General features: G+C 40.1%; 1 protein-coding gene across 1 annotated transcript in view; it reads right to left on the reverse strand.

The window, feature by feature from the left end:
• Positions 1 to 26,839, reverse strand: part of LOC145989249 (putative ammonium transporter 1) — a 99,487-nt gene that overhangs the window by 28,168 nt on the left and 44,480 nt on the right. Inside the window, exons 6-8 of the mRNA XM_083124566.1 lie at positions 24,600 to 24,833; positions 20,961 to 21,072; positions 20,042 to 20,157 (exon numbers count right to left, since the gene is read on the reverse strand). Coding sequence (XP_082980692.1) covers positions 20,042 to 20,157; positions 20,961 to 21,072; positions 24,600 to 24,833 — 462 coding nt within the window. The remainder of the gene's footprint in view (positions 1 to 20,041; positions 20,158 to 20,960; positions 21,073 to 24,599; positions 24,834 to 26,839) is intronic.

A 26,839-nucleotide genomic window follows, 5' to 3' on the forward strand; every position in this document is an offset into this window, starting at 1 on the left:
TTGCATATGTCCGAACAGGAAGAGTTAACATTCCAGAATCAGTTTCCAAAACATTGTCGTATAGAGTTGAATAATGTAGTTCTGCCAATCCGACTTCCCACAATTCTGGAGACAGATCGATCCGTTTAGCAAGTTTTACGGTGAAATGGGTGAGTGTGTTGTCTGGAAAATATTCCTCCGATGCAGATGATAGGAGGTAAACGTAGAAATTATCATCCATTCTCGACGAACACAGAGGACTCACTGGATCGCAGTAACGTTATATTTTGATATAAATATGTTTTGGAAATTATTTTTCCGATAACTGTTTTACGGAAGATGCCTTGATCCATGAATCGAAACTAGGCGGATATCCGAGCCAACGAACCAGGTATTCCAATTTTTTTCCTTTTCCCCGGGTGTTCAAAATTTTATCAATTTTATACTCTTCGTCAGGATCCGAATAAACTTTCTGCAGTTCATGTTTGTAAAATGTACCTTTTACAGGTTCTTCATTTAAGTCGTCTAATATGTATACAGGTACAGGTGTTCGCTGAACAAGGGAATGGATTTTGAAAAGTTCTCGTGACCACGTTTGTTCGTATCCTTTCTCAAAATGTCCTTTGACAACAGAAATTCGTACAATATCACCTACATTAAGATCTGAAGACGGTTGTGAAACATGTTTGTCAGGTTTGTTGAGACGTTTCCACACAATGTAAACGTTTGTTTCGTTGACATCTCGAGGGGCCATTCCTATGGAACTGTGGATCGCTGTATTGTAACCTTCGAGAAGTTGCGGTAAAATATCTACATAACGTCTTGTCTGTTTTGAGGTGAAATATTTCCACATCCGTTCTTTTAATGTTCTGTTGAAACGTTCCACTACACTCGCTTTCACAGGATAATTTGTAGCTGTCGAAAATTGTACATGTTGGTTTTTCAAAAATTTCTGGAATGTAGAATTTGTAAATTCCGTTCCTTGGTCGGTCTGTAGTGTGACAGGTTTCCGTTTGTTTTGTTCGAAAATAGTTTTGAAAGCTTCGGTTACAGAATTGCTTGTTTTATTTTTTAGCGGTAATGCAAAGGCATATTTTGAAAATACATCGATCACTGTCAGAAGATATTTGTATCCGTCGTTATGTTTTTGTATCGATGCCATGTCGTTGAGATCGGCTTCCCAAAGCATGTCTATGTTCCATACATTGTAATGATTTCGAGGGAACCTTTTTCTTGCAGGTTTGTGGAGAGTGTAGGTTTCCTGATGCATCAGCCATTTTTTCACCGTATCGCGGGATATATTTTTATCCCGTACCGCTTTCCACAGACGATCTACAGATGAGAATGAAGCATGGTGTCGGGGATCGTAATATATTTTCGTGAGAATTTTATTGTGTTTCAACTTAGAGACTCCCATGACCGATCTCTCTGTCTACGGCTTTTTCTCAGAGGAACCAGTTTGTAAGCGTCAGGTGTTCTCAGAAAAGGTGTAGTTTTCCTGGAAACACTGACGGTCACTTTCTTCTTCTTCTTCTTCTGTCGATGAGACGGTCCAGGGCTTTCCGTTGGCGACGATGAGAAGTTCAACGTTTTCGGATCCGGAAGTGTTTTTTCCTGACTTTCGTCTATCAAATGTTGTGCCGTGGATTGGTACTCATCTATGATATTCTGTAACTGATGACGTGTATTACGGGGTAACGTCTCTGCCAGGTTCTGAGGAAAATACGTCGATTCTGGTGAAATAGTAGAAGAACCGTCGTTATCTTGAACAATGGGAATCTGTAATGGTTCTTTGGATTTTCGACTCAGCCATAAATACTCGTCCAGTTCTTTTCTGTAAAGACGCCATTTTTGATCGTCTGATATATTTTTCATTTTTAGAATATCATTCATCTTCTTATCTAGAACGGATAATTTTTGAGTTACAGACAATTCGGAACCACGAATACGTGCTAACTGTTCCGGTGAAAGGACGATCATTTTTTTGTAAGAAGATGTCATTTCTCAATGAGGAATGAGAGTACCGAGAAGACCCGATAACAAGGAGCCTAGAAGTAATGGTAGAAATCCTCCTTTCTGAACAAGAAGTTTTCTGCGTTTCTCGATGTTCACTTTCGGTTTCACAAGATTGCGTATGACCGACTTGTAAGGTGTCAGACGGCGTTTTGCAGATGGTTTAATTTTCACGTTTCCTTTTAAAACGTTCAAGCAGCATTCGCTGATGAAACGTATTGTCTTTTTCGGAGCACTTTTCAATAATGATTTACGGATTTTGGGCGGCGAATTTTTCAACACGTGCAAAAAAGGTGAATGTTTCTTGAAAGAAGTGGAATGACTATTCCTGTCAGAACGTGAGTTGGTACGTGTCTTCCTCGTTTTCCTCATCTCGATGTTTTAAACATTCCTGAGGAAGATATACAGTTGAGTAATTCTGGTTGAAAACGTCTGTCTGATAACGTAAAGGATCCGGTGTTGACTGTGAGAGATCAATATACAAATAACTGTAAGGTTGCGTGGTAGCATCTATATATACTTTTTCGAGTTCCTTCATGCGATGAGGATGAAGTTGTCGTGCAAAAACAATGAATTGGTTCATATCTCGTGGATTTTTAAAAATAACAAAATGCTTCACGTTCAACGAAATATCCCTGCAATTTTTTCCTTGATGAAAAAGATTCTGTGTTATGAACACCACCGAAATGTTTTTGTGATGGCTACCTTTTGTGAAAAGGTCGGCGACTTTTTCTCCCTGAGCAGCCATCATAAGATCGTCCAGGATTATGAGAGTGGGGTTTTTTCCGTTCCACGACTGCCAATCGACAATACCTTTATGATATTGCACATCTCGAAGATTTTGCGGAAGACTGTTTTCCTGATCGTAACACCATATGATTTTCTTCACGGATCCTTCGACGAGATGAACAATGGAGTCGACTATGTTTGTCACAAAAGTAGTTTTTCCACTTCCTGATGCTCCGCAAACCATCATGGTGAAAGGATGGGAAAGTTTAGGAAACATGTTTTATGCTGAAGAAACGTCTTACAGGTTCTGAAGAAAAATGAAGATCTGCCAGTCTGTAAACACATTTTATATATTGACCGTCCGAAGAAGGGTTCGAACTCTGGACCACTACATACATATTTTAGTCTGTGCAGTATCCGAAAGGAAACGATAAATGTTCATGGTCGAATCGTCGTTTCAGCAATACTGGTTGAAACAGCTTTCGTTCATTTGTACTGATAACCTGGAACTGTTTTGTTCTTCTAATTCTGAAAATATTTTCCACTATAACTTCAGATTTCTCATTATTTATCATGTCGCACATAGTATCAAAATTAACCAATTCCGATGTGGTGGTATTCAATGTAATCCCTTTCACTTTACAGATATACCGTGATTCGGAGAATGGTTTAGTTATTTTCATGCTGTAACTTTTCGGTCCCGTTGAAACAAACTGTTCACAAACTGCATCGGGGCCGAAATCGGCCAATTCATTGGTGAGTTCTCCTAATGCGTCACCTGTCTGGGGATGATATTCCATTTCAGGGCTATCTATGTAAATGACAGAATCTGTATCACAATAACATATTCTGTCACCCAACTTTTCGAGAAGTTCATACAATTTGAGGCGAGCATGGCATGTCGTGAAGGCTGCAATAGGAACATTTACTTTCCTGTTCAGACTGACAGCCTCTTCAACATACTTCCAGTTCACTAAAACAGTATCCTGATTGATGAACACAACTCCTCCGATTATTATATTTGGGTCAGTCATTTTATCGAGAAAATCTTTTGATTCCTTGATGATGGTTGTTTGGGAAAGATTGTCCCGTTGACAGAATTTGCCCCATAAAGAATTAAGGCAGAGTTTAGCCAGAGTACGTTTTCCAGGATTAACTTCTATACTGTTTTCTTCCAATAGAATACCCTCCCTATCAAAATATTCCTGTATGTACTTCTTCTTATCCTCATCGTTCTGACACCATGAAGGCCAACCGCTCGCTTCCTGTTTTATTTTCAAGAAGGTGTTGACATATCCTGCAAAAAGTCCTCCAGTTTTTGTGACAGGGTTGTACATGGATGTTTCATATTTCCACACTTCCGACATCGACAACACTTCGTAACCTAAACTGCAGGCTTTACGTACCTCGGCAATGACCCAAGTTCCCGAAAGTGCGCGTTGTTCATCGGAATGCTGGCATGTACCTTCACATTTCAATTTGATAGCACACTCCTTACACAATACAAACATGAGTTTTCCATGCATTTTTGTAGGCAAGACAGGATGTAAAAGAGTTTTTGGCGGCAGAATAGTACATTTGATGAGGCCCTCCATGTTCAGAACCTCATTTACCGACGGAATAGAATTTCCTAGAAATATGGTAGGATGTCCGACAGGATAAGCACAATATTTGTTCACATAAGGGTACAAACTTGTGAAATCATTGTACTGCAATTTCTCATTCTCTTTGATCTTGTAGTAAGTCCTGACACTTTCAACTCTTCCTCCATATAAGGCGTCTCGTGGATTTAAAGGAATGCAGCAAACAATAGGATGTGTCGATAGATATCTATCGAGTTCAGGATCTGCTTTCAATATTTTGTTGAAATCGCATTCCCACATTGTGACGACATGGTATCCTTCCGAACGTAAAGCAGCAAGTTTACGGCATGTTGTTTCGTATCTGAAGGCTGCAGTGTTCAACATGTCACTATGTTTCTGACTGCTACTATCCTGATCGGTTTCATCTTCATCGTCATTTTTCGGATACATATCCCTGTTAATTGATATGCAGCGTTGACAACCATGCCAGTAGCATCCAAGCGCCTCATACACTGTCTGCGTCTCCTCATAATATCCGTCCACTCTGTAACGTCCTCCTATGACATATTTTTCACGAGTACGTCCACCGTGAAGAAGTATTACATGATTCTGTTCTTCAACATAGGTTAACCATTTCAATGCAAACTTGGACATCTGATCTCCATGATGGTAACCTCCTTTAGGAATTATCCCTATAGTATTAGCAGGCATAAATTTCCCTCTGTAAATCAGGGAACAGGCAGATGCTATTGTGATGCATTCCTTGAAAATATCTATTTTGCATATATCTAGAAAATTCTGTCTTAACTTCAAACATCCTTGTCTCAACAAGACAACATCCTTGATGCAGTATTGGAGAAGTTGGTTTTTGTTGTTGAAAGGTATATTCTTATTGCATTCAATGTCATACCAAGACATAAAACGGTGTTGATCTTCAACTGTTTTCATATATTCATATCCGTATCCAGAAGGAGGAGGCATGGGCCCTATGTAATTTCTGTTCTTGTAGGTGTTCCACAAATGTGGATAATATCCTTTCTGCACGGGCAAACCAAAAAGTTTTGAAAATCCTGCAAGATTTGTCTGAACGTAGTTGAGACTATCCACAAAATGAAGATTTTGGTATGTCATACTAATAATTTTGGTTCCATCTAAGATGACACGAGGTTTCATTTCTCTTTCCAACATTCTCCTTAATAGAAATGTGCAATCATAACCTCGTGCATTGTGTGCACAGATGGTTATGTTGGTAAACTTATGTTGCAATTCGAGATAGGACAGAAATGTGTCTACAGGATCATCCCAGAATACAAACTCTCTTGTTCCACAGACAGAACATGGAACCGTTAAATCTTGTTTCTTGTAACATGCGTGACAGGCTGTCTGCACTACAATAAGATTCGGAACATGCAGAAAAGTTTTTTTTTTCTCAGAGTAAGGAATATCTGTATAACATTCAAAATCGTAAAATATATATAGAAATTTTGAATTCAGTTTAGGTTTCGGTATAGCCATGTGACAGAAATGATTGATAGGCTTCACACAATTACATACAGTACAGTACTTCATGTTACATTTATGCACTTTTTCATATGTATTGTGAGTTAGAATAATTCTGAAACATCGGGGACATTGTTGTATTTCACTACAGACTGTACCGTTTCGGAATGGTGTAGAAACGTGATTCGTGAAGCAGTTTTCATTTTTGAAAATTCTGTGACATGTCTGGCATATTCTGCGAACCCCCTGTTCAGGTACACACGGGGGAATTGAACGGCACATAGAACACAATTGTTTACACAGATGGTTATGAGGTCTACGAAATATGAGTTTGTTACATCCACGACATTCTTGTTTTGCCGCAAATGCTCCAACACGGTTCACTATCACATCATAATGCTGTCTGGTATTATCATAGAGAAGGTATATAAATTTTGAAGCATTTTCAACCTGTCCTTCAAACAAAACATCTTTAACATCACGAAGATTGTTGTATACAATAATTTTATATTCTGGGAGAACTTGCTGAAATTTTCTGAGTTCCGGAATTCCACTTCCGGCACACGTATTGTCTGTCAGATCTACATCTGCTTTTCGCATCAGTTCGAAAACTGGTTTAAGAAGGTTTCTATTTTTTCTATATTGAGTATAGGACGGGTCGTTATCAGCATTGGCTTTCCCTATGACCAAAGCTTCAGCTAAACAGAGGGTTTTTTTTCTATTTGGCACACCCACGATACTTTTTTCTGCGTGCTTAACATATAATTAGGTAAACAATATGCTCGACTACCCCCACCACCTCCAAGAGGTATATTGACATGGTCTGCTCGCAAAATTAAATTATCTGTAGCTGTGAATGTTTTCGCACTCTGCAATATTTTATACATAATGTTCCACACCATATCACTGTGTAACTGATCACATCTATGCCATCCAATATAAATATCTTTCACAGTTGGATCAGATATGTTAGACAGAGTTAAACCTATTTTGTCTTCATTCTTGATGTCTTTTTTAACATAGGTGAGAAGATTTTCAACACATTCACGGATCCAAGTGTGAGGATCGACATTCTCTGGAGGGTGTGAGAAACTGAATTCAACACGTTTTCCCTTGGAACGGAATTTAGGATATTCGCGTTCTTGAATGTTGTGTAATATTATATTCCCTATCTGTTCACGAGACACTGAAGCACGTTTTCTTTTCTTACCTTTCCCATCTGATACAGAAACATTCTGGGATGGCTGTTCTGCTGGTGGTAAGAGGTCCGGTCTCCATGACGGTCCTGGCAAAGGCTCCGGGTGTGATCCGGATGCAGCGTTCGTAGAAGTTCCTGATGATGTAACGTAGTCGGATGCGACGGCTATCTGCTTCTCCTTGGTGACTGGTGACGCAGGATCGGGTGCCGACGACGTGCCTGGGGACTGCTCGGAAATACCTGCCCATCCTTCTCCGGAAAGATCGGGTACGGATGTTGTCACTGTCCGTAGTAAGTGGTCATACTCCTCGACCAAGGAGATACTTTCTCCCGCGATGATTTTCTGTGCAATGTTCACCAACACTTCCCGCAACTGTGTAGGTGTTGTGTAATATCCATCACGATATAGCACTAACAGATCGTCAGCGGATAACTGTACGTCCATGATAGTAGGATGACTATTTCAGGAAGACTGTCTTGTGGAGACAACTCCTTTCTTTATATACGCAAGCATGCCGAAGCAGTTATTTCCGTTCCTAACGGTTCTACCATCTAATCTGTAAACTTCCCGGAAATTTGTAACAGTCTTCTGATGTTTATCTATAACTAATATGAAGCCTATGTAATTTTCCGGAAATGGTTAACCGTCTTCATCACATGTTTTCCTCGTAGATATCGCTATGTAAGGGTTTTCATGTTTATCTGTAAACACAGGATGTAGATAAATTCTTAACGAAGGAACGTCCGAAATGTTTATCTATCGACAAAGGAAGAAGGACGTAGATAAGAAAATAGCTCGGCTCCTAATTGAGCTAGACCGGATTTGATATGATACTGCAATCAGAGTTTACCGGATATACCAATTAGCCAGATTCAGCAATCAACTTACTATCTTGAAAGACGATATGATACTGGAATCTGTGTTTGCGGCAGCTGCATATGTTTCTCTACGATCATTTCACACTTTGAAATTGTTAACGAAGGATCAGAATGGAGAACGGGGACGATGTAAGTACCTTATATTAATTTCATTTTGTCAATTAATAAGTTCATATTTACACATCGCAATCTTTATTGGTGTCGATCATCAGTTTACAAAATATATACACAGAAATTTTTACACGTAATGAAACTCCAGGTGGTAATTATATAATATCAGTGTTGTAACAAATCAATAGTGCCGATCATCAGTTTACAAAATATATACACAGAAATTGTTACACATAATGAAACTCTACAGGTGAATAATTGTATTGCAACAAATCAATAAACTTCCCATCTATCTCTTCGAATGCAACCGCAGAAAATTGAACAGTGTGTTAGTGTATTAGTAATGTTAGTTCTAGCTGTTCAATTTTCTCTTTTTCAAAAGCTCCACCATTCTCTTCTCCATTCCTTTCTCCTCGTCCCCCATTTTCTCCTCTTCTTTCTGCTGTCTGACACCTTTAAATAACTCCATCAATTCAAAGCACACTCGAAGAGATAGATGGGAAGGTACATACTGCCCACGTTTTATATTTTCGACGAAATCCCCGAATACCGCAGATTTTTCTTTTTTCCCGATTATACATGAAAACATTTTTATCAGATTGTCGATTCTCACTTCCATATCTTTGCACACTTCTTCCAGATTTTTTAACAGATCTTCCGCTAAGTTGTTTTCTTCGCAAAAGTCGACGTAACACGCAATATGTTTCTCCGCATGTTTAGCCTGGTTCTTATTCCATAGGTTTCTTCTTTCTCCCTTCTGATTCTCGTTCTTAAGGTCAGCATACAAAAGGTCGAAATCAAAAGGTAACAATGCCATCTGAAAATAAAAGAAAAACTGTTATTTATGCACACGTCAGTATTATAAGCATAGGTTCTATTCACATTTTACTCACATATAGGCGTACGTGATGAATCCGCAAACAGATTTTTTCTAAGTTTTACCGTTTCTAAGATAACCCCACTTCCGGTTGCCATTTTGGATTTCCGAACATAGGTTCTATTTACATTTTACTCACATATAGGCGTACGTGATGAATCCGCAAACAGATTTTTCCTAAGTCTTACCGTTTCCAAGATAACCCCACTTCCGGTCGCCATTTTGGATTTCCGAGCATAGGTTCTATTCACATTTTACTCACATATAGGCGTACGTGATGAATCCGCAAACAGATTTTTCCTAAGTCTTACCGTTTCCAAGATAACCCCACTTCCGGTCCCCATTTTGGATTTCCGAGCATAGGTTCTATTTACATTTTACTCACATATAGGCATACGTGATGAATCCGCAAACAGATTTTTCCTAAGTCTTACCGTTTCCAAGATAACCCCACTTCCGGTCGTCATTTTGGATTTCCGAGCATAGGTTCTATTTACATTTTACTCACATATAGGCGTACATGATGAATCCGCAAACAGATTTTTCCTAAGTCTTACCGTTTCCAAAATAACCCCACTTCCGGTCGCCATTTTGGATTTCCGAGCATAGGTTCTATTTACATTTTACTCACGTATAGGCGTACATGATGAATCCGCAAACAGATTTTTCATAAGTCTTACCGTTTCCAAAATAACCCCACTTCCGGTCGCCATTTTGGATTTCCGAGCATAGGTTCTATTTACATTTTACTCACGTATAGGTGTACATGATGAATCCGCAAACAGATTTTTCATAAATCTTACCGTTTCCAAGATAACCCCACTTCCGGTTGCCATTTTGGATTTCCGAACATAGGTTCTATTTACATTTTACTCACATATAGGCGTACGTGATGAATCCGCAAACAGATTTTTGCTAAGTCTTACCGTTTCCAAGATAACCCCACTTCCGGTCGCCATTTTGGATTTCCGAGCATAGGTTCTATTTACATTTTACTCACATATAGGCGTACGTGATGAATCCGCAAACAGATTTTTCCTAAGTCTTACCGTTTCCAAAATAACCCCACTTCCGGTCGCCATTTTGGATTTCCGAGCATAGGTTCTATTTACATTTTACTCACGTATAGGTGTACATGATGAATCCGCAAACAGATTTTTCATAAATCTTACCGTTTCCAAGATAACCCCACTTCCGGTTGCCATTTTGGATTTCCGAACATAGGTTCTATTTACATTTTACTCACATATAGACGTACGTGATGAATCCGCAAACAGATTTTTGCTAAGTCTTACCGTTTCCAAGATAACCCCACTTCCGGTCGCCATTTTGGATTTCCGAGCATAGGTTCTATTTACATTTTACTCACATATAGGCGTACGTGATGAATCCGCAAACAGATTTTTCCTAAGTCTTACCGTTTCCAAAATAACCCCACTTCCGGTCGCCATTTTGGATTTCCGAGCATAGGTTCTATTTACATTTTACTCACGTATAGGTGTACATGATGAATCCGCAAACAGATTTTTCCTAAGTCTTACCGTTTCCAAAATAACCCCACTTCCGGTCGCCATTTTGGATTTCCGAGCATAGGTTCTATTTACATTTTACTCACGTATAGGTGTACATGATGAATCCGCAAACAGATTTTTCATAAATCTTACCGTTTCCAAGATAACCCCACTTCCGGTTGCCATTTTGGATTTCCGAACATAGGTTCTATTTACATTTTACTCACATATAGGCGTACGTGATGAATCCGCAAACAGATTTTTGCTAAGTCTTACCGTTTCCAAGATAACCCCACTTCCGGCCGCCATTTTGGATTTCCGAGCATAGGTTCTATTTACATTTTACTCACATATAGGCGTACGTGATGAATCCGCAAACAGATTTTTCCTAAGTCTTACCGTTTCCAAAATAACCCCACTTCCGGTCGCCATTTTGGATTTCCGAGCATAGGTTCTATTTACATTTTACTCACGTATAGGTGTACATGATGAATCCGCAAACAGATTTTTCATAAATCTTACCGTTTCCAAGATAACCCCACTTCCGGTTGCCATTTTGGATTTCCGAACATAGGTTCTATTTACATTTTACTCACATATAGGCGTACGTGATGAATCCGCAAACAGATTTTTGCTAAGTCTTACCGTTTCCAAGATAACCCCACTTCCGGTCGCCATTTTGGATTTCCGAGCATAGGTTCTATTTACATTTTACTCATATATAGGCGTACGTGATGAATCCGCAAACAGATTTTTCCTAAGTCTTACCGTTTCCAAGATAACCCCACTTCCGGTCGCCATTTTGGATTTCCGAACATTGGTTCTATTTACATTTTACTCACATATAGGCGTACGAAACCTATAGTACTCACCTCGGAATACTGATTTTATACCTAGCTCGTCCAGGAACAAGTGTCAGCAAGGGTGTCCAGGAACAAGTGTCAGCAAAATCGCAGATGATTACTACCTGATAGCGTACAGTCTGCCGAACTGTGTAAGTGAAACACGGCAAAACCTTTTATATACCTACCTACCCCTCCTCAAATTCCCTGATATTCTCTGCGCATTCTCTCGCGCAAGGCATCCAACGCCCACGTGCCTCGTCGGTCCTCCTCTTTTCCCGGTATACTATGAATCTCCACCTCCTCCGAGAACACAACTTTTTTTATTCTATTCACATGCTGCCTCTCGGAAACTTTTTTTCCTTTTTGCCCGCTCTCCATTCCACCGCCTACTAACGTATCCTGCACACAGTCATACCTTATCAACGTTCCCACGAACTTCTACATGCCCATTCCAAGAAACACCCGACATGTCCCAACACGTGTTCCACAATCTCTCCATATCGCTTCAACATCCCAACACATTTCCTTTCCAACTCCTTTATCTTCTCAACCGTCGACTCTTATCAACTTCAACAGTCATTTACGCCCCCCAACGGAAACCCATATCACCATTCCCAGAAAACTAACCGTAGTCACCTCCTGATTAACAACAGGAAACCTCAACCCATATCAACATTCCCAGAAAACCGTCACCTCATCATTAACAACAGCAAACCATCTTATCAATTCCCCAACCGACAGAAACCCGCAATCTTATCAAAGTCCCGAAAACGCCCCCCGGAAACACTTATCACTCTCCTCATTAACAACAGGAAACCCATATCATCAAGCCCCGCCGCAGACTCAACGCGGAAGTTGTGGTTGGTTATCTCTGGCATGCATAATCAGCAAAGAAGTTGCATCCGTTCCGCTAATGACCAAACCCTACACAGAACTGATATGTATGTGTTGTGACCATCACTGCAGATTTTTCATTCTGCCGTAACGCCTCGACTGGTACAGTGTTGTATTGGTGGAGGGAGAGAATTTTGTACGTATATTACATCTATTTATTTCGATACAATAATAACATTTACTTGTATGCACAAACGGTTTTATTACTTCAACTCCTAGTACAGTTTCAGACGCCATCTCTCCTCAAACAACGGAAACACGTATCACGATTCCCAGAATTTCAAACTCATCAACGCCATCTTTCCTCAGACACCGGAAACACGTACTCCAATTCCGAGAAAAGCAACCGTCACAGGAATCCACTACTTTTCCTCCCCAACAACCAATCAAAATCCTAATCAACTCCCGACCGGAAACACTTATCAAGCTCCTCATTAACAACAGGAAACCCATATCATCAAGCCCCGCCCACTTTTTCCCAACAACCAATCAAAACGCTCAAAACACCCACCCTTGCTTGCCCACACACCTACATCATCAATTGATCTTTGATCGATCTTTTCCAATCAATTGATTTATCGGTCCAAACGCGGTCCCATAACTACTTGCAAGCTGAATCAAGGCGAACCGATCCGGAAGCTCACGGGTTATTTCCCTTAAATAGATTTGCCAATGCTGGTCTGTGCTGTACCGAACCGTGTCGGGTCGATGTTCGGAAGGTTTGTTTGCCTAACACCATATCGTGCATAAGTATTATGCATAAACTAAACTAGACTTGCTACAAGAGATTATGGGGTGAGAAGTTCACGTTGAGTAAAGTAGAACAGAGTTTTGTGAATGTGGTGAACCTACAAAAAAATGAAGACTAGTATATGGTGGAGACATAATCTTCTTCAGCAGTTATGTTTATATTCCAGTGTAATACCACACAAATAATTGTCGTTGCTGGACAACCTAGTAAGAATACGGACAGATGGATCCAATGGTCACCATTGGTAGCCGACTGGCAACACTGAAAGGGTGAGAAAAGGACAGAAGCAGCCTCGGGTTACAGCGCCTAGAATAACGTAGTGTGGAAAACGGCATGCTTCTGCGCTCTCTGGTTGGTTCCACTCGAAAATGATCCGCTAGAGGCGCTGGTGTTGACCCCGGTGCTTGGTGTTCGACTGCTTATAATGGAAGTAAATGGCGTTTTCGCTGCAACGTCTGATTCTCTTACATGACGCATTTCTATGAATGTGATAATTGCTATGATATTTGGTACAGTGGTCGCGAAGATATTAACGAACATTCTAGACAGTCGACCACGTCCTGTTATCGTCATACTTTCGTTAATAATACGGGAGAAAAAATACGCGTGGAATGCTCTTGGCAACTAAATTTTTGTGTATGAATTAGGATCATTATTATTATCATCATCATCATCATCATTTCTTTTAAAGATATACACACTGAAGCATTTGTATTTTGGATATTTACTGTCTCTTTTCTTCCGCTTTAAACTAATCGCAGCGATGATAATAATGATGATTGCATGAAACGACAAGGGGAACCCCACAAAACTTTCTTAGTGGCATCGACATGAGTGTAAGGCAACTTTCAAACCAATGGGACAAGCGACACGGGATGTTCACACTGTCACACTAGTGACACACACTTCCAGACTGTAAAATAGCATTCATTGCACATGAGGGTCCAAACAGCAAACGAGACGTTCATATGGCGTATTCGCGTGCTACTTGTTACTTCGGTCGGAAAGCTCCTTAAAGGAAGGGTGCTGAGACCGAAGCGACGCGCTACAGGGTGAGTTCCCAACTAAGTGACAAGCGACATGGTGCCTTCAGTATATTAGCAAGCGTTGCTTGCGAACAACAGATAGGCGACACGATAAACCGCACATTACAACAGATCTAGGCGACACGATAAGCCACACGTGTCGCTTTGTCGCTTCTGCGTCGCTCAAACTGGGCCATTTCCTCAATAGCTTGCAACTTGTTGCCGTGGTTTGTTGTTCGCGCATACGCGATGCAATGAGTGTCTTGCTTTAGTGAGATTGCGCACCAAAGCGACAAGCGGCACGCGACACTTATCGCTTGAGGATTTCAACCGAACGCTGGCCTGTGCTTCCCGTCATGCCGCTACGATGTGAAATGTTGCTCTTGATTGGCTCCTTTCCAAGCAACATGTGTCGCTTCGGTATGAAAGTTGCCTTGGACCGAAGGACCCGTGTCGCATTGGTGTGAAATCCTCGTATCGTTTGTCGCGTGTCGCTTTGGTGTAAAATCTCCTTGAGGAAACGGTGCAGTCAGAGCTTTTGTCCCTACGGTTCGAAAGGCTGCATTGATTTCCGACTGCTCGCTTTCAAGCGACATTTGTGGTTTGTCGCCTCGGTATGAAATATCTCTCAGGATACTATTTATATTCTAATAACATAGAAAAGTAAACTCTAATACACAGTCCAAGACCTGACGTCCGGAATCACATTGCGATGTTTCTTCTTGTGTTACGCATGCTATTTATTTATTAATTTTATTTTACTTTTCTTTCCAAATTAATGCCATTTCGTGACTGCAAATCACTCCACAAATATAACTGTTTCCATCAATTCACTTACCGCCTTTCTAGAGAAACAAATCTACACAATATATTCCAAAAACTAACTAAGCCGCATTACTTTCATAACAAAATTAGCACCTGGGTCGATCGCACTGCCATCTACTTGTCATCGTCTCGGGGAACCAGTTTCTTGGGTCGTTTTCCACACTACGTTATTCAAGGCGCTGTACTCGGGTGAGGAACAGCCATTTGACTATGAACCGCTTGCTAGTGGCTTGACTGGCAAAACTGCAAGAAGGGAGAGAAGCAGCCTCGGAAGGGGAAGAAGGGCTTGATCTTGAGTTGCGCTATAAGGGGAAAAAAGTAGGACATAATGTCCAAAAATGTAGGACTTTAAGTCAAAATGTAGAACACAAGATACTCTCAATAAATAATGCACATTTCTAGAACACATTAGAAAGTAATTTCAAATAAACACTTTTGAGTTTAAAAAATATATGTATGATTTCTTAATGAATTCTTAAATGCAAAATTCCCAAATTTGTAATCAATACTAAATAATACACTTCTTACCAGGCCCGTAGCTAGAGGGGGCAACTGCCCCCCTCCCTGAGAGCCTGCTCTGCTACCCCTTTGAAAAATACTGAACACATTCCTACCTGGAATTCTCTAATCTTTCCAATTATATGATGTGTTACTCTAGCAATTTTACAAAGACACTTATTGATTTTGTGATTTATTAGGGTGTATGGGATTCCGTATAATGTCGTATCAGGATTGGGGGGGGGGGGATATTCCCTTCCAGATTAGACTTCCGGAAATGATTTCACAATTTTCAGTATCTAGAACAGTTGTGACATTTTGAGTAGTCTTGTATTAAAGGTGCCTAATGTGTTTGGATGTTTTTCTTGGATGTGTTGCTATGAACTTTGAATTGCTTAAATTTTTGTTTCCCAAGTCTATATTTTGGTAATAGTGTGGTAGAGAGAGGGAGTGGATATTTGATTTTTGTTACTTTGTGTTGCTTTCCTGCCACTTCTAGCTAATCGCAACAATGAAGGATGACGTGAAATTGATGCAGAGATACTCATAAACAGTGCCGCAACTACAGGGGGACAGGGGACATTGTCCCCTCCCCTTGATCTTGGACGGAAGTCCATTAGGGGGAAGCAAACATTGAAGTAAAAAACAAGACTAGGAGAATCTAAGAATACAGTAGCAGAACAATTGGATACTCATGATGGAATTAGTTTTTACGTGTTCCTTGCATTTTCCTACCAGATGGCCAAGGGCACTTGCAAGGGGTACAGAGGGTCAATTGCCCCCCCCCTCGATTTCAAATTTTATACAAATAAAAATACATTTCGTAAAATTTTCTTAACCAGTAGACAAACATTGTCTGTAGTGATGCAAGTCTCTCCCCTTTGTAAGAAATAGTCCGTGGTGGACTAAGGGACCCATGTTTTAATGTTTTAGCAAGTACAAAAAAAAGTATTACAAATTTTTACACAATTTGTCAAAGTGTAGGTAATATGTAACCATTATTATTTATTTAATTCGATTTTTCTTGCATAACACAACACAAAGGTGTTGTTGGATTCTCATTAGATTCCTTTGTGAAAATCTTGCATACTGGAAACTAGAGGGAATCATTATGAAGTATGATTTATAAAGGGCTCCCTTAATCAGTTCTGCAGAGAGACCCAAAGTTGTTGGTGCATTCAGGGCCGGATTAAAGTGGATGCTATTGATGCTGCAGCATTAGGCCCATTCCTGAAATAGGCCCAGATGAAAACAGACGAAAATTTTCCAAAAAGCTGAACATTTTTTTTTCTATATTAACCTGAAAATAAATCTTAAAATGAAATTTGGTGCCCCAATTTCGGACGCCTAGACACAGCGTTACCTATTATACAGTTACTATCATTCTTTGCACTGTGACGTAACTATAACGTTGTTGTGTTTATTGTTCACCGAAGATTTCAAGCATCAGGCCCAATTTCATCTTAATCCGGCCCTGTGCATATTAATCGTCTATTAACATTATCGACCTGTAAATATCAAGTCCCTATTAGCCTACCTAGGTATTTATTTTAAACTTCATATTCTTTGGCAATGTGGAAAGGTCAATATCGAAATATTACTATTTTTGTTGCTCGAAGGTTTTTTTGTTCGTTGCAGTTTCAAGATATCATCCCTTTTCTGTTACTTATCTCTTTTGGGGGAGGGGGCAAGTGCCTCTGTGTACCCCGTTATATCTGCCAATGCGACACAACGTATTAAAAATTTGCCCCCTCTAGGATTGACTTCGCCCCCCCTACAAAGAATTCCTGGCTACGGGCCTGCTTTTTACTACATGTTCTAACTGGTACTTACTTCTCAGAGGAGCCAATTTTTCTCAAAATTTCAGGTAGAGTGCATCACACATATCTTTGCCGTTGCGCAGATACCAATTTTCGTTTCGTCTCCCTCTCTCTTAGCATCACGTGTTCTACCGTGCTCGCCAACCTTCGCCATTGTTGCCATATTGTCATTCCATTCCTGGACACACTCGCGGAAACGTCATTGAAAACAATTGAATAGCGCTCCAGCTCGCGGTTCACACCGTTCGGCAGGAACGGTAATGTGGCAATATAGCATGACGAAGTGACTGCTTCTTTTATGCAGTGCATGTTCATTGGCTAGCTAGTAACTAGTGTTGCCAACTGTAATAATGAGGCACTTTTTCTGTCACGGAAGGAGAAAGGCCGGTAAAGTGACGGTGAGTTTTGTTGGATTGGAAGCACCATATTTTTATTTTATACTAAGTATTTGACCTGTTTGACGTTGTGTGCGTGTATTGCGTGTGTGTATGTAAAAGTATGTATTTGTTAATGAACGTTAAATTCCATAATGCCTCCAGTTCTGTCAAATATGAAATTAAAAACCTTGCATAGCCAAGCTCGGGAAATTCTAAGCAACGTGCACGAGTTCATGAAGGAGGAAGCCAGTCAAGGTGTTAGCATCCCAATAAAGAATTTTGGCAAGAGAGCAGCGGTTGCGACATTTTGTTGTCAATATTTTTCCATATTTCTAACTTTAAGACAAGTCTTATTTCTTTGTCTGGTAATTTACAATGCATTACAGAGAACAATGATAAATTGCGAGCGAAGCGAGGAAGTACATTTTTGAATCCAATTTTTTTTTGCAGGCTGAAATCAATATTGATTTAATAGGGCGCAAATAATTTCACGGGACGACAATGCATTCTTTCTTTTACAACTTTTGTGCTACCCCGATGGTGTAGTGGTAACATTGTCACCGTGTGATCAAGGGGTCACAGATTCGATACCCGGTGGAGGCAAATGGCACAGTTGTTCGGATCCAAATTTTAACTGTAGGTCCAGTCCCGATTGGCCTCTCTGTGCGTAAAGTGGACTTACAACCACAACCATAAATCAATCAATCTTAAAACTTATTTTAATTTAGATCATTCGGCGCCCAGGGCCGACTGCCGCTGCTACCTAGCTACGGTTCTGAACTTGATAAGACTAAGAAAAGCAAGTATTGCGAGCGAAGCGAGCAAGAAAATTTTACGAAAAGTATTTTTATTTGTATAAAATTTGAAGTTGTGGTTGGTAATTGTCCCCTGCAGGTACACTTGGCCGTCGATGTTTGCCCCCGCTTGCCCCCTAGAACTCATTTCAGTGAAAGGTTGGGGGGCAATGCCCCCTTGCTTCCCCCTGTGGTTGCACCACTGTCCATGAGTATTTGAAGTCTTGGCTCCGGCACGTGTTCTTGTAGAAATTGCATAGAGGAGGCTGACATTTTTGCTGCTTAATACGATGCATATTGTTTTCTGTGTTAAAATTGCCATGCTTTGATGGGTGAGAAGTTCATAGCAAAAGAAAAAGCCGCGCAGCTTATCGTCTAATGGCAGTTTATGTACTTGTTATTGTTGTGGAAGCCGGCATCATTTGTAAATGTACAACAAAGGCAACCGACTGTCGCCGATCACAGAGAGGCAATAATACTGCTTGAGGAGGAGTGTTGTGGTCCAATTGTCGCAGTTTAACACGTTCGCATGTTATTAGTTCTCAACGCAGTGGTAGTGTCGGTCGTGTATTATCTGTCGTTCCAGTTCCGTACCAGTGTAGACGGGTTTTGGGAGTGAACAATTAGAACGCCACCAGTGCATTAATGCAATGGAAAATAATAAATGGTTTATTTTGTTTGAAATCACTCAACCGGGTTCGATACCCGGCGGAGGCACAAGTGGTTCGGATCCCACTTTAAACTGTAGGTCCAGTCCCGAATAGCCTTACTGTGCATAAAGTGGACTTAAAACAACAAATCAAACAAACAATCAATTGAAATCACTCAAATAAGGAATCACTATGAAGAAGTCTTCTTTGCAGCATTTTTGGTAATTTTACGAATGTGTTAGTCCATATTTTGCGAATTTTTAGTCCATGTGTATGTAGCTACATGCAAAGCCACTTGTTAGTACATATTAATCCTAGTCCTGGTATAATGCATGACGTTTAAAACTCAATGTTAGATAGACCTGAATTCTCTAATTTTCTTGTTGTACGTAACAGCTGTGCATCGGCGCACTGCAGCGATTTTTCTATCTGCTGCATTAGCAACACTGCTTCTTGAGTTGTGTCGCGCATCGCACGGCAGAAATATATGTGTTGGGCTATATCTGAGAGACTGAACAGTAAACCTCTTTGATAATATATTGAACCAGCTAACGTTTTACAGACTTTATGAAAAAAAAGAAATTTTCATGAGTCCGTTGTGCTGATGGTAATAAAAGTACTCTCAACATTTGAATTATGACTCGGCAATTCCCGTAACTTGAAATGGTTCCAGAAGTTTCATCTGGGGTAGTTTTCAGTTCAATAACTTTGTTCTCTATACCCCCTGCTTTACAATGAAAATGTTGAATAAAAATGGGAAACACCTTGTTCCATCAGTATAAACCCCGAGGCAAGAAATTTTGCTCAGGCACCGATTAGTGACATCATCAGAATGTGGCCCCAAAACTTCGTTCATAAATTGCTTCCGTTTTTGTTCTAGCAAGACAAACTTTTATTTTATTTTTGGGCAATGACTGAATCAAAATAAACTTCGCTATAAGTTTGGGAGCGCAGTGCATAGACTTTTAACTCGCATGATTTCTCTTTGTTCAACTGAAACAAATATTTTCCTAGTTCATATTATGTGACGCTCAAAATGTAGGACATTTATGATATTTTTGAAATTCCTCCCGGACGCCGGACATAAGACTAAAATGTAGAACATGTCCGGAAAAAACCGGACGTCTGGTAACCCTAGTTCTGGCATAAGATATACGAAAGTTGTTATATGCTAATACTCACCAAACCAGCGCTATTGTAACCATAGACTAATCCTTCATCTGTGAATATTGGCGCAGCTATGACTCCTAGAAGACCTCCTCCTAGGTGGACAGCTACGGCATCCAAAGGGTCGTCCACTAGAACATGAGATGAAATGAACTAAAGCTGAGTTTATATTCCACTGAGTCATGAGTCATGACCGCATGTATGGAAAGTGTTAGGGGCGTTCAATCTTACTAAATGTTTGGTTATTATTATTGTTATTTTTTCCTAGGGGTTAAAGTGAAATTATAAATTACTTTCTGGAATTTGAATATAGCTTTTCAATTGTAAATAATGTTATTTTTCTTCTCACAACAAATTCCCTTCAACATTGAATTTGAGGTAACATTTTAAATGGAAACTGAAAACCATTTTATGTGCATCCAACGGTTTTCGAATTGGAATTAAAAAAGAGTTACGCGGAATTTACGAGTATCTGACTTCGTAACGGAGTGACTTTCTTGGAAGGCACTCAAATGTTAAACTTTGATCTACGTACTGAAACCCAGAAACTTCAAAAAGTAGGCTAACGAGGCTGTGCCACTTGGACCCAGAGCCAGTAGCTATAATCCTCTGTGGATCTGTGTTGCCCTGAGTCTTGACTATCTGTGTGCTGAGTGCCATCTTACAGTCTACGTTTTTTTACTGAGACGGGGATTTCCAGCTGTTCGATATGTTTTGATTTGTTCTAGTACCCGTAGTGGGAAAAGGGTGCAAATTGCCTCCATCCCGACGCACCCATTACAATATTAAACCATCAATCACACAATTTAACTTCGTTATGAGTTTTAACTTTCGACACTTATATTAAAATACAAAAAAAAACCTTTCAATGTTACTATGGTGCATCTCAAAATATTAAATATGGTGTGTGTGTAATTAAAACGCCGCTTCATACCCTTGACGCGAAGAACCAAGTAATGGCCTCCCAGGTACACAAAAGCTGCGATGAGTCCTATGACGAAGGCAGCCCACAAGGCATAGCGGTTGGCTCCGGCGCATATGGAAACCTGTGAAAATGATTCATCTTTCAAAAATATTCACCTCTACTTTCCTAAATTAACACATTTCAATTCTTATGTAGGCTGTACACACAAGAACAAAGGCAAACATTTTTTTTTTTATACCAACGATCAACTTTGCAGGATTCAGAAAACATTGTTGTTCCTATTGTTATCCGTTAATGGCTTGTTACCCACATATTATATTGCTACAAATGTGCAAGTTAATTATCTTCTAATAATATTACTGCAAAGAGAAATGTTGGCACAGGAATGCGAAAATATACAGAAAAACACAGTTCGTGTCGTGACTTTCCATTCACAAATTGTGCTCAATAAAATATTAACAAACCTTAATTTTTTGTTCAGCCACGGACATTTCTGGGTTGTAACAATTCTACTAACTTTCAGTGTCCATGTCTGTTCGACAGAATTTAAGTAACACATTCAACGTCTGTTCAATTACCATGAATTTCTCCATCAAGATGGAACTTTTCCAAATTGTACAATTTGAAGCATCAAAATTTACCTATAGGAAAGTGGGGGAATTGTGCGCACCTAAGCAATTTTCATTATATTTGGAAAGGTTTTGCTTGAGAAAATATGAAATTTAGCTTAATACTTTTTCATTCTTTCTCCTTTTGAATGAAATAATTATAATTGAAAGAAAACAGTGTGTACGTGAGTAATGCATCATGTAATGCAAACCTGCACTTGCGCACAATTCCCCAACCTATGGGGTAATGATACGCAAGGGTAGGGCAATGGTGCGCATTAATAAATAGTTTAGCAAATAAAAATGTATGTAGTTATATATCAGATTAACAACATATAAATTGAATGTGTTAAAAGTGGTTGCCTTACAATTGTAGAAGGCAATTGAATTGCTGTTTCAATATTTAAAATTGAAAGAAAATTAATGGGGAAGACGATGTTATTTTCGTTTACAAAAATCACACACGTAATTGTTGGCTGTATCGACACCAGTACACTCTGCATGGCTCCATTCACAGCAAGAAACACATCGATACCATAATTCATCGTCTTTCCCAAAATCACCACAAATTCCGCAACGTTCATTAGTGTCTTGTACAATCAAAGCACTGCCTTGTCCCCGTTCTAAGTCTACGTCATCCAATTCATCGTCATCAAAAACAATTTCTTGATCCTCGGTGTCTGACTCAGACGACTCTGAAAGTTGCCTTTTCCTTATCAGCTTCTTCTTGATGCTTTTCATTCCACACGGACGTTTATGGTGTCGCGTTATTTTGTCCAACTTCTTCTTACTTCCTTCTTGTTTCTTCTTTTGGGCCTCTTCTAACTTGCGTTTAATGGGCGTACTGGTCAAAATTTCTGAATGTTGTTTTGCTCGCCGAGAATTCTTTACAGTTTTGGTATTATTCCCTTTTTCTTGACGTAATCCCATTGGGACAAAGGAAAGGAAAGAGTTTTCCCCTGCAGCAGATGTTGAAGGCACATTATTATCAGGATTTGGATGGATGATTTCTTCCACTAAGTCTTCATCTGCACTGCTCGGAATGCCACATGATTTGTTCGAACTTTTAGGAGAGGAAGAATCTTTGTTTTCTTCCACTAAGTCTTTATCTGCACTGTTCGGAATGCCACATGATTTGTTCGAACCTTTAGGAGAGGAAGAATCTTCAGCGATAACAAGTGTAACGTCCTGAACAGGAGCAAAATCATGATCCTGAAACTTGTCGGGATTAAAGGGAAATATTCCTGTACAGCGGAAACCTGAAACAGCTTTCTCCATTGTTGCAACTTTTATGTAAACTTGATTTAGGAGTTCAGCCAAATCATATTCTGTCACCCTCTCATGGCCAGTTGTAGTTAAATAAAGATCATATTCCCTGTACAATGCATTTTTCAATAGACTTAAAAATGTTAAGTCGAGTGGCTGCAACCGGTGTGATGTGTGCGGTGGCAGAGATACCTATGAATGTGGTTATTCCTGCAGAATTCATAACTCTCAATTGAAATATGGCTTGCATGGTTATCTAAAATAAGCAGCACTGGGTCACTTGCTGTGAGTTTTGCAGATTTCTGGAAGTGAACTAGCCACTCAGTGAACAATTCTGCGTTTGTCCAACCATTTTTCGAACACTTGTAAGAACACCCGATAGGACCATTTCTTTGTAATTGAGGTGTCATACGTTTCCGCGGATAAATCAGCATTGGAGGAATATAAGATCCAGCAGCGTTGACAGCAAAAACACCAGTTATTGTGCGCCCTTTTTCTGCTGAAGTAGCAGCACCAATCCTCTTCATACCTTTCGCAGCGTAAATCTTCGGGCACTTCTTTGGGACGACCGTGATGCCTGTCTCATCCATGTTGTAGATTTGCCTTGGCTCAAATTTATATTCATCCATAACTTTCTGAAGATTTGAGAAAAATAGCTTCGTTTCTTCTTCATTGAATGCAGTAATTCTATTTAAGCTTGTTCCTTCGGGTTGTCGTAGAGTTACATCGGGATTTCGTTTTAAAAATCCGTACCATATTGAAAGAATGTACAATTTCGTGATCTTCTGCATATCTAAATGCTATGCGTCTTAATTCTTTCGGAGTTAACCCGTAGAATAACTTTGCCAGTGTCAGAACATAGTCCTTCAATTCACTTTCCACTTCAACAGAAAACGTTGATTTTCTTCCAAGCCGGGTTGGAGTAGGCAGATCACGATTTTCTACAAGCCTTTTCCGTAAAGTAGACTCAGGTATGTTGAACCATCTGCCAACTTCCCTTATTTTTCTTCCTTCATTTTTGATAGCGTCCAGAGCGTTTTTCAGATTACCCTGAGAGTAGGAGTTCTTTTCAGTTTTTCTGTTGTAATTTCGTGGTATCTGTGAACAAAATTAAAACCTGGGTATTACTACTTGTTTCACCTTTAATGTCGTTTGGGGAAATTGTGCGCATTCAATTACATATACGGGGGAATCGTGCGCACCCTTTCTCCGAAGCGCACCATTGCCCCACACCAACCTTACAAAAAATTTACTTTCTAGAAAAAAATATAAAAAAGTTAATCTCGTAACAAGTAGACACGTGTATAGACATGATCATGCACTATCGAAACAAGCATAGTTCAAAACACTAGAGTAAAAATTTAAGACATACCTCCTTATTTTCGTCAACAGCAAAATAACAACAATGGACACAAAAACAAACATCCACTCGCTACACACAACACAATACAACTGGCGCGAAAAGCCCAATGTAGTAGTATTTCCTGAGACGCCCGCTAGGTTATAGCATGAATCGAAAGCTCATTCTCTGGCTCGTACCTTCGGAAACGTGGTGCGCACGATTCCCCCACTTTCCCCTACCCATGTCGCATAACTACACTTATTAATACGGCCATCTCGCTTCACAAAGCGTGCTATGAAATACATCATGGCAACATAAAACATATTTTTTTTGTGTGTGATAACATAGCGTTGATTGTAACCATGATTTATATCTGACCGAGTCTTAATGTACCCAAATTTGGTCAGTAAGAATGTACAGAATATGTCGTACCATTCCAGTGAGTGACCCGTTGAGGGTGACGAGGAAGCTCCAGGAAGCCGGAGCGACCAGTCCTATGCGGCATGCTGTGAGGACGATGGCGGCTGCGCCTGTACCTGCCACCACCGTGTTGCAGATCACCCGTCCGATGATGGCTGAGTCCCCTGGGTTGGACATGCTCCCTAGGGAACCTCCGTTGAAGGCCAGGAAGCCGAAGATCAGGATCATCCCTCCGATACCTGTCAACTGGAGAAATCAATGTGATATGAAATGCGTGTTTAATGTATCCATCTTACGTGTCACTTCTTATAAATGCGTCTTGGTTGCTGAGAAATACATCCTCGAAATATACTGAATACCACTGGAGTGGAATCGCTTGCTGCTTTGGTATGGCCATGATGACGTCAATCATCAGCAGAGTGCGCTACGCCCTGATTCATTTATACACATTTTTCTTTTTTTAATTGAGAAAGTTTTAGCGTAATATGTACATAAGCATGTTATAACTTCTAAAACAACTTTCGTGATATTTCTTGTAGACATATTTCGTCCATTATTCCACTTGGCAGAAAGTTTTCCGCTAGGCACGATAGCTAACACTTGAATAGTATCGCCTAATAGACATATAGATTCGGAACGAAAGTACAGTCATAGTAAAGAAAACATGATCTGGGATAGGTGGCGCCAGATTCCATTTCAAATACGAGAGCCAGCCTTCCTGGCGGAGTGGTTAGCACATCGCGCTACGACGTCAGAGGTCCTGGGTTCTTTGTTAGTGTCCCTTCATCAATTCATCATATCATCACCCATCTTCATATTCAAAATTAGCCAAAAGTGGGAGAACTAGCTGGGAACCGCAGATGTTCAAAAGTGCTCCCCTGTGCATAGCACCACGCCATGAGGCGTATAGGGGGTGTGGGGGTAACGCCCCACACTTTCTTGATCCGGTCGTGAGTGGGGGTGATGTGATCAGCATCACGCCCCTGACCGCCTTTACCCCCCAGGGTTTCCCCCAGGTACCCATGTTATTCGACGCTGGGTGGGCACCGGGGCCGCTTCCATCGTTAGAAAAGTTCCCGGATTTGAACCGGCCGGGGATCGAACCCGGGACCTTTAGCATGGTAGTCAGACGCGTTACCGACTGAGCCACCGCGGCAGATGTTCGCGCAAGCTATTTTGTACATAATATTTTCCCCTTGTAATTAGTATTTTGGGAAACTAGAAACTTCCCTCATTACTTTTTGAAAGATTCAAATTATTCTACAGGACTTCGAAGTGCTCCTATAAAACTTGCCCAAACCATTAAACAGATCTTGGCTAGGACTCCAACCAGCTGCGCGGCCTTGCTCCACAGGCTCCCAGGCTCTTTTGCCGCAATGTGCAATTCCATTTTTCAATGTTAAGAATGTCCCTTTTCCTTCCAATTTCCCCTACGGTCAAGAAATTGAAATGTGGAAGAACAAAAACAGCTATATAACTCCCGTGGAAATGAAATGAGATTTACAATAAATGGCCATTTATTATTATTAATATTACGATTATTATTATTATTAATTTGAATTACCAGTTCAAGTGTTGCCCCAAGCCAAATTGAAATTTGTAATTATGCTTCATTTAAGGCATTATTTCACATTTCAAAAAGTTTGAACCTGATATGTGATTGCTATTTCCTTGAATTTCACTGCAACTTTTTTCATAATAATTCCCCTTTTGCCGTACATTATGAATGTATGAGGAAACTTTCCCTTTTACGTATAAATAGTGCTCCGGTTAAGAATGACAGACAACACGCTTTCTGATGAAAAGGCGTTTGGTATGTCCTGGTCTTAAAATAACCGTTGCGCTATGGAGTTTCGAAGTTAATGGGTTCAATTCTTGGATTCTTCTTTGAACTGTTCCATTTTGTGGGAGAGTGACGTAAAATAACTAAACTGCAGACGAAAATATACAAGTCCTTGAAAACTCTTTTGTGATAGGAAGGAGAAAGCTGTTCGGAAATGCCATATTTCATCATCTTAACCTTGTATTCCGTGCAAAGAGAACAAACATTTTTTATCTTTGCAAATAACCTGCGTGTGATGTTATGTAACGAATGTCCTGCGAGGCAGACATATTGTCCAGACGTCAGTGACATATGCTGGCCGTTTGTTGTGTTGCTTGTTGAAAATATCCTAACTTGCTTGTGTGAGCAGACAGACTTTGCGAAGTGCTCTCGACTCGGTAGTTAACAACATCCATTCTAGGGAGAGGAC

Source organism: Lepisma saccharinum, chromosome 6 (assembly GCF_977018435.1).
Source record: "Lepisma saccharinum chromosome 6, izLepSacc3.1, whole genome shotgun sequence".
In the NCBI taxonomy this organism is placed as follows: Eukaryota; Metazoa; Arthropoda; class Insecta; order Zygentoma; family Lepismatidae; genus Lepisma; species Lepisma saccharinum.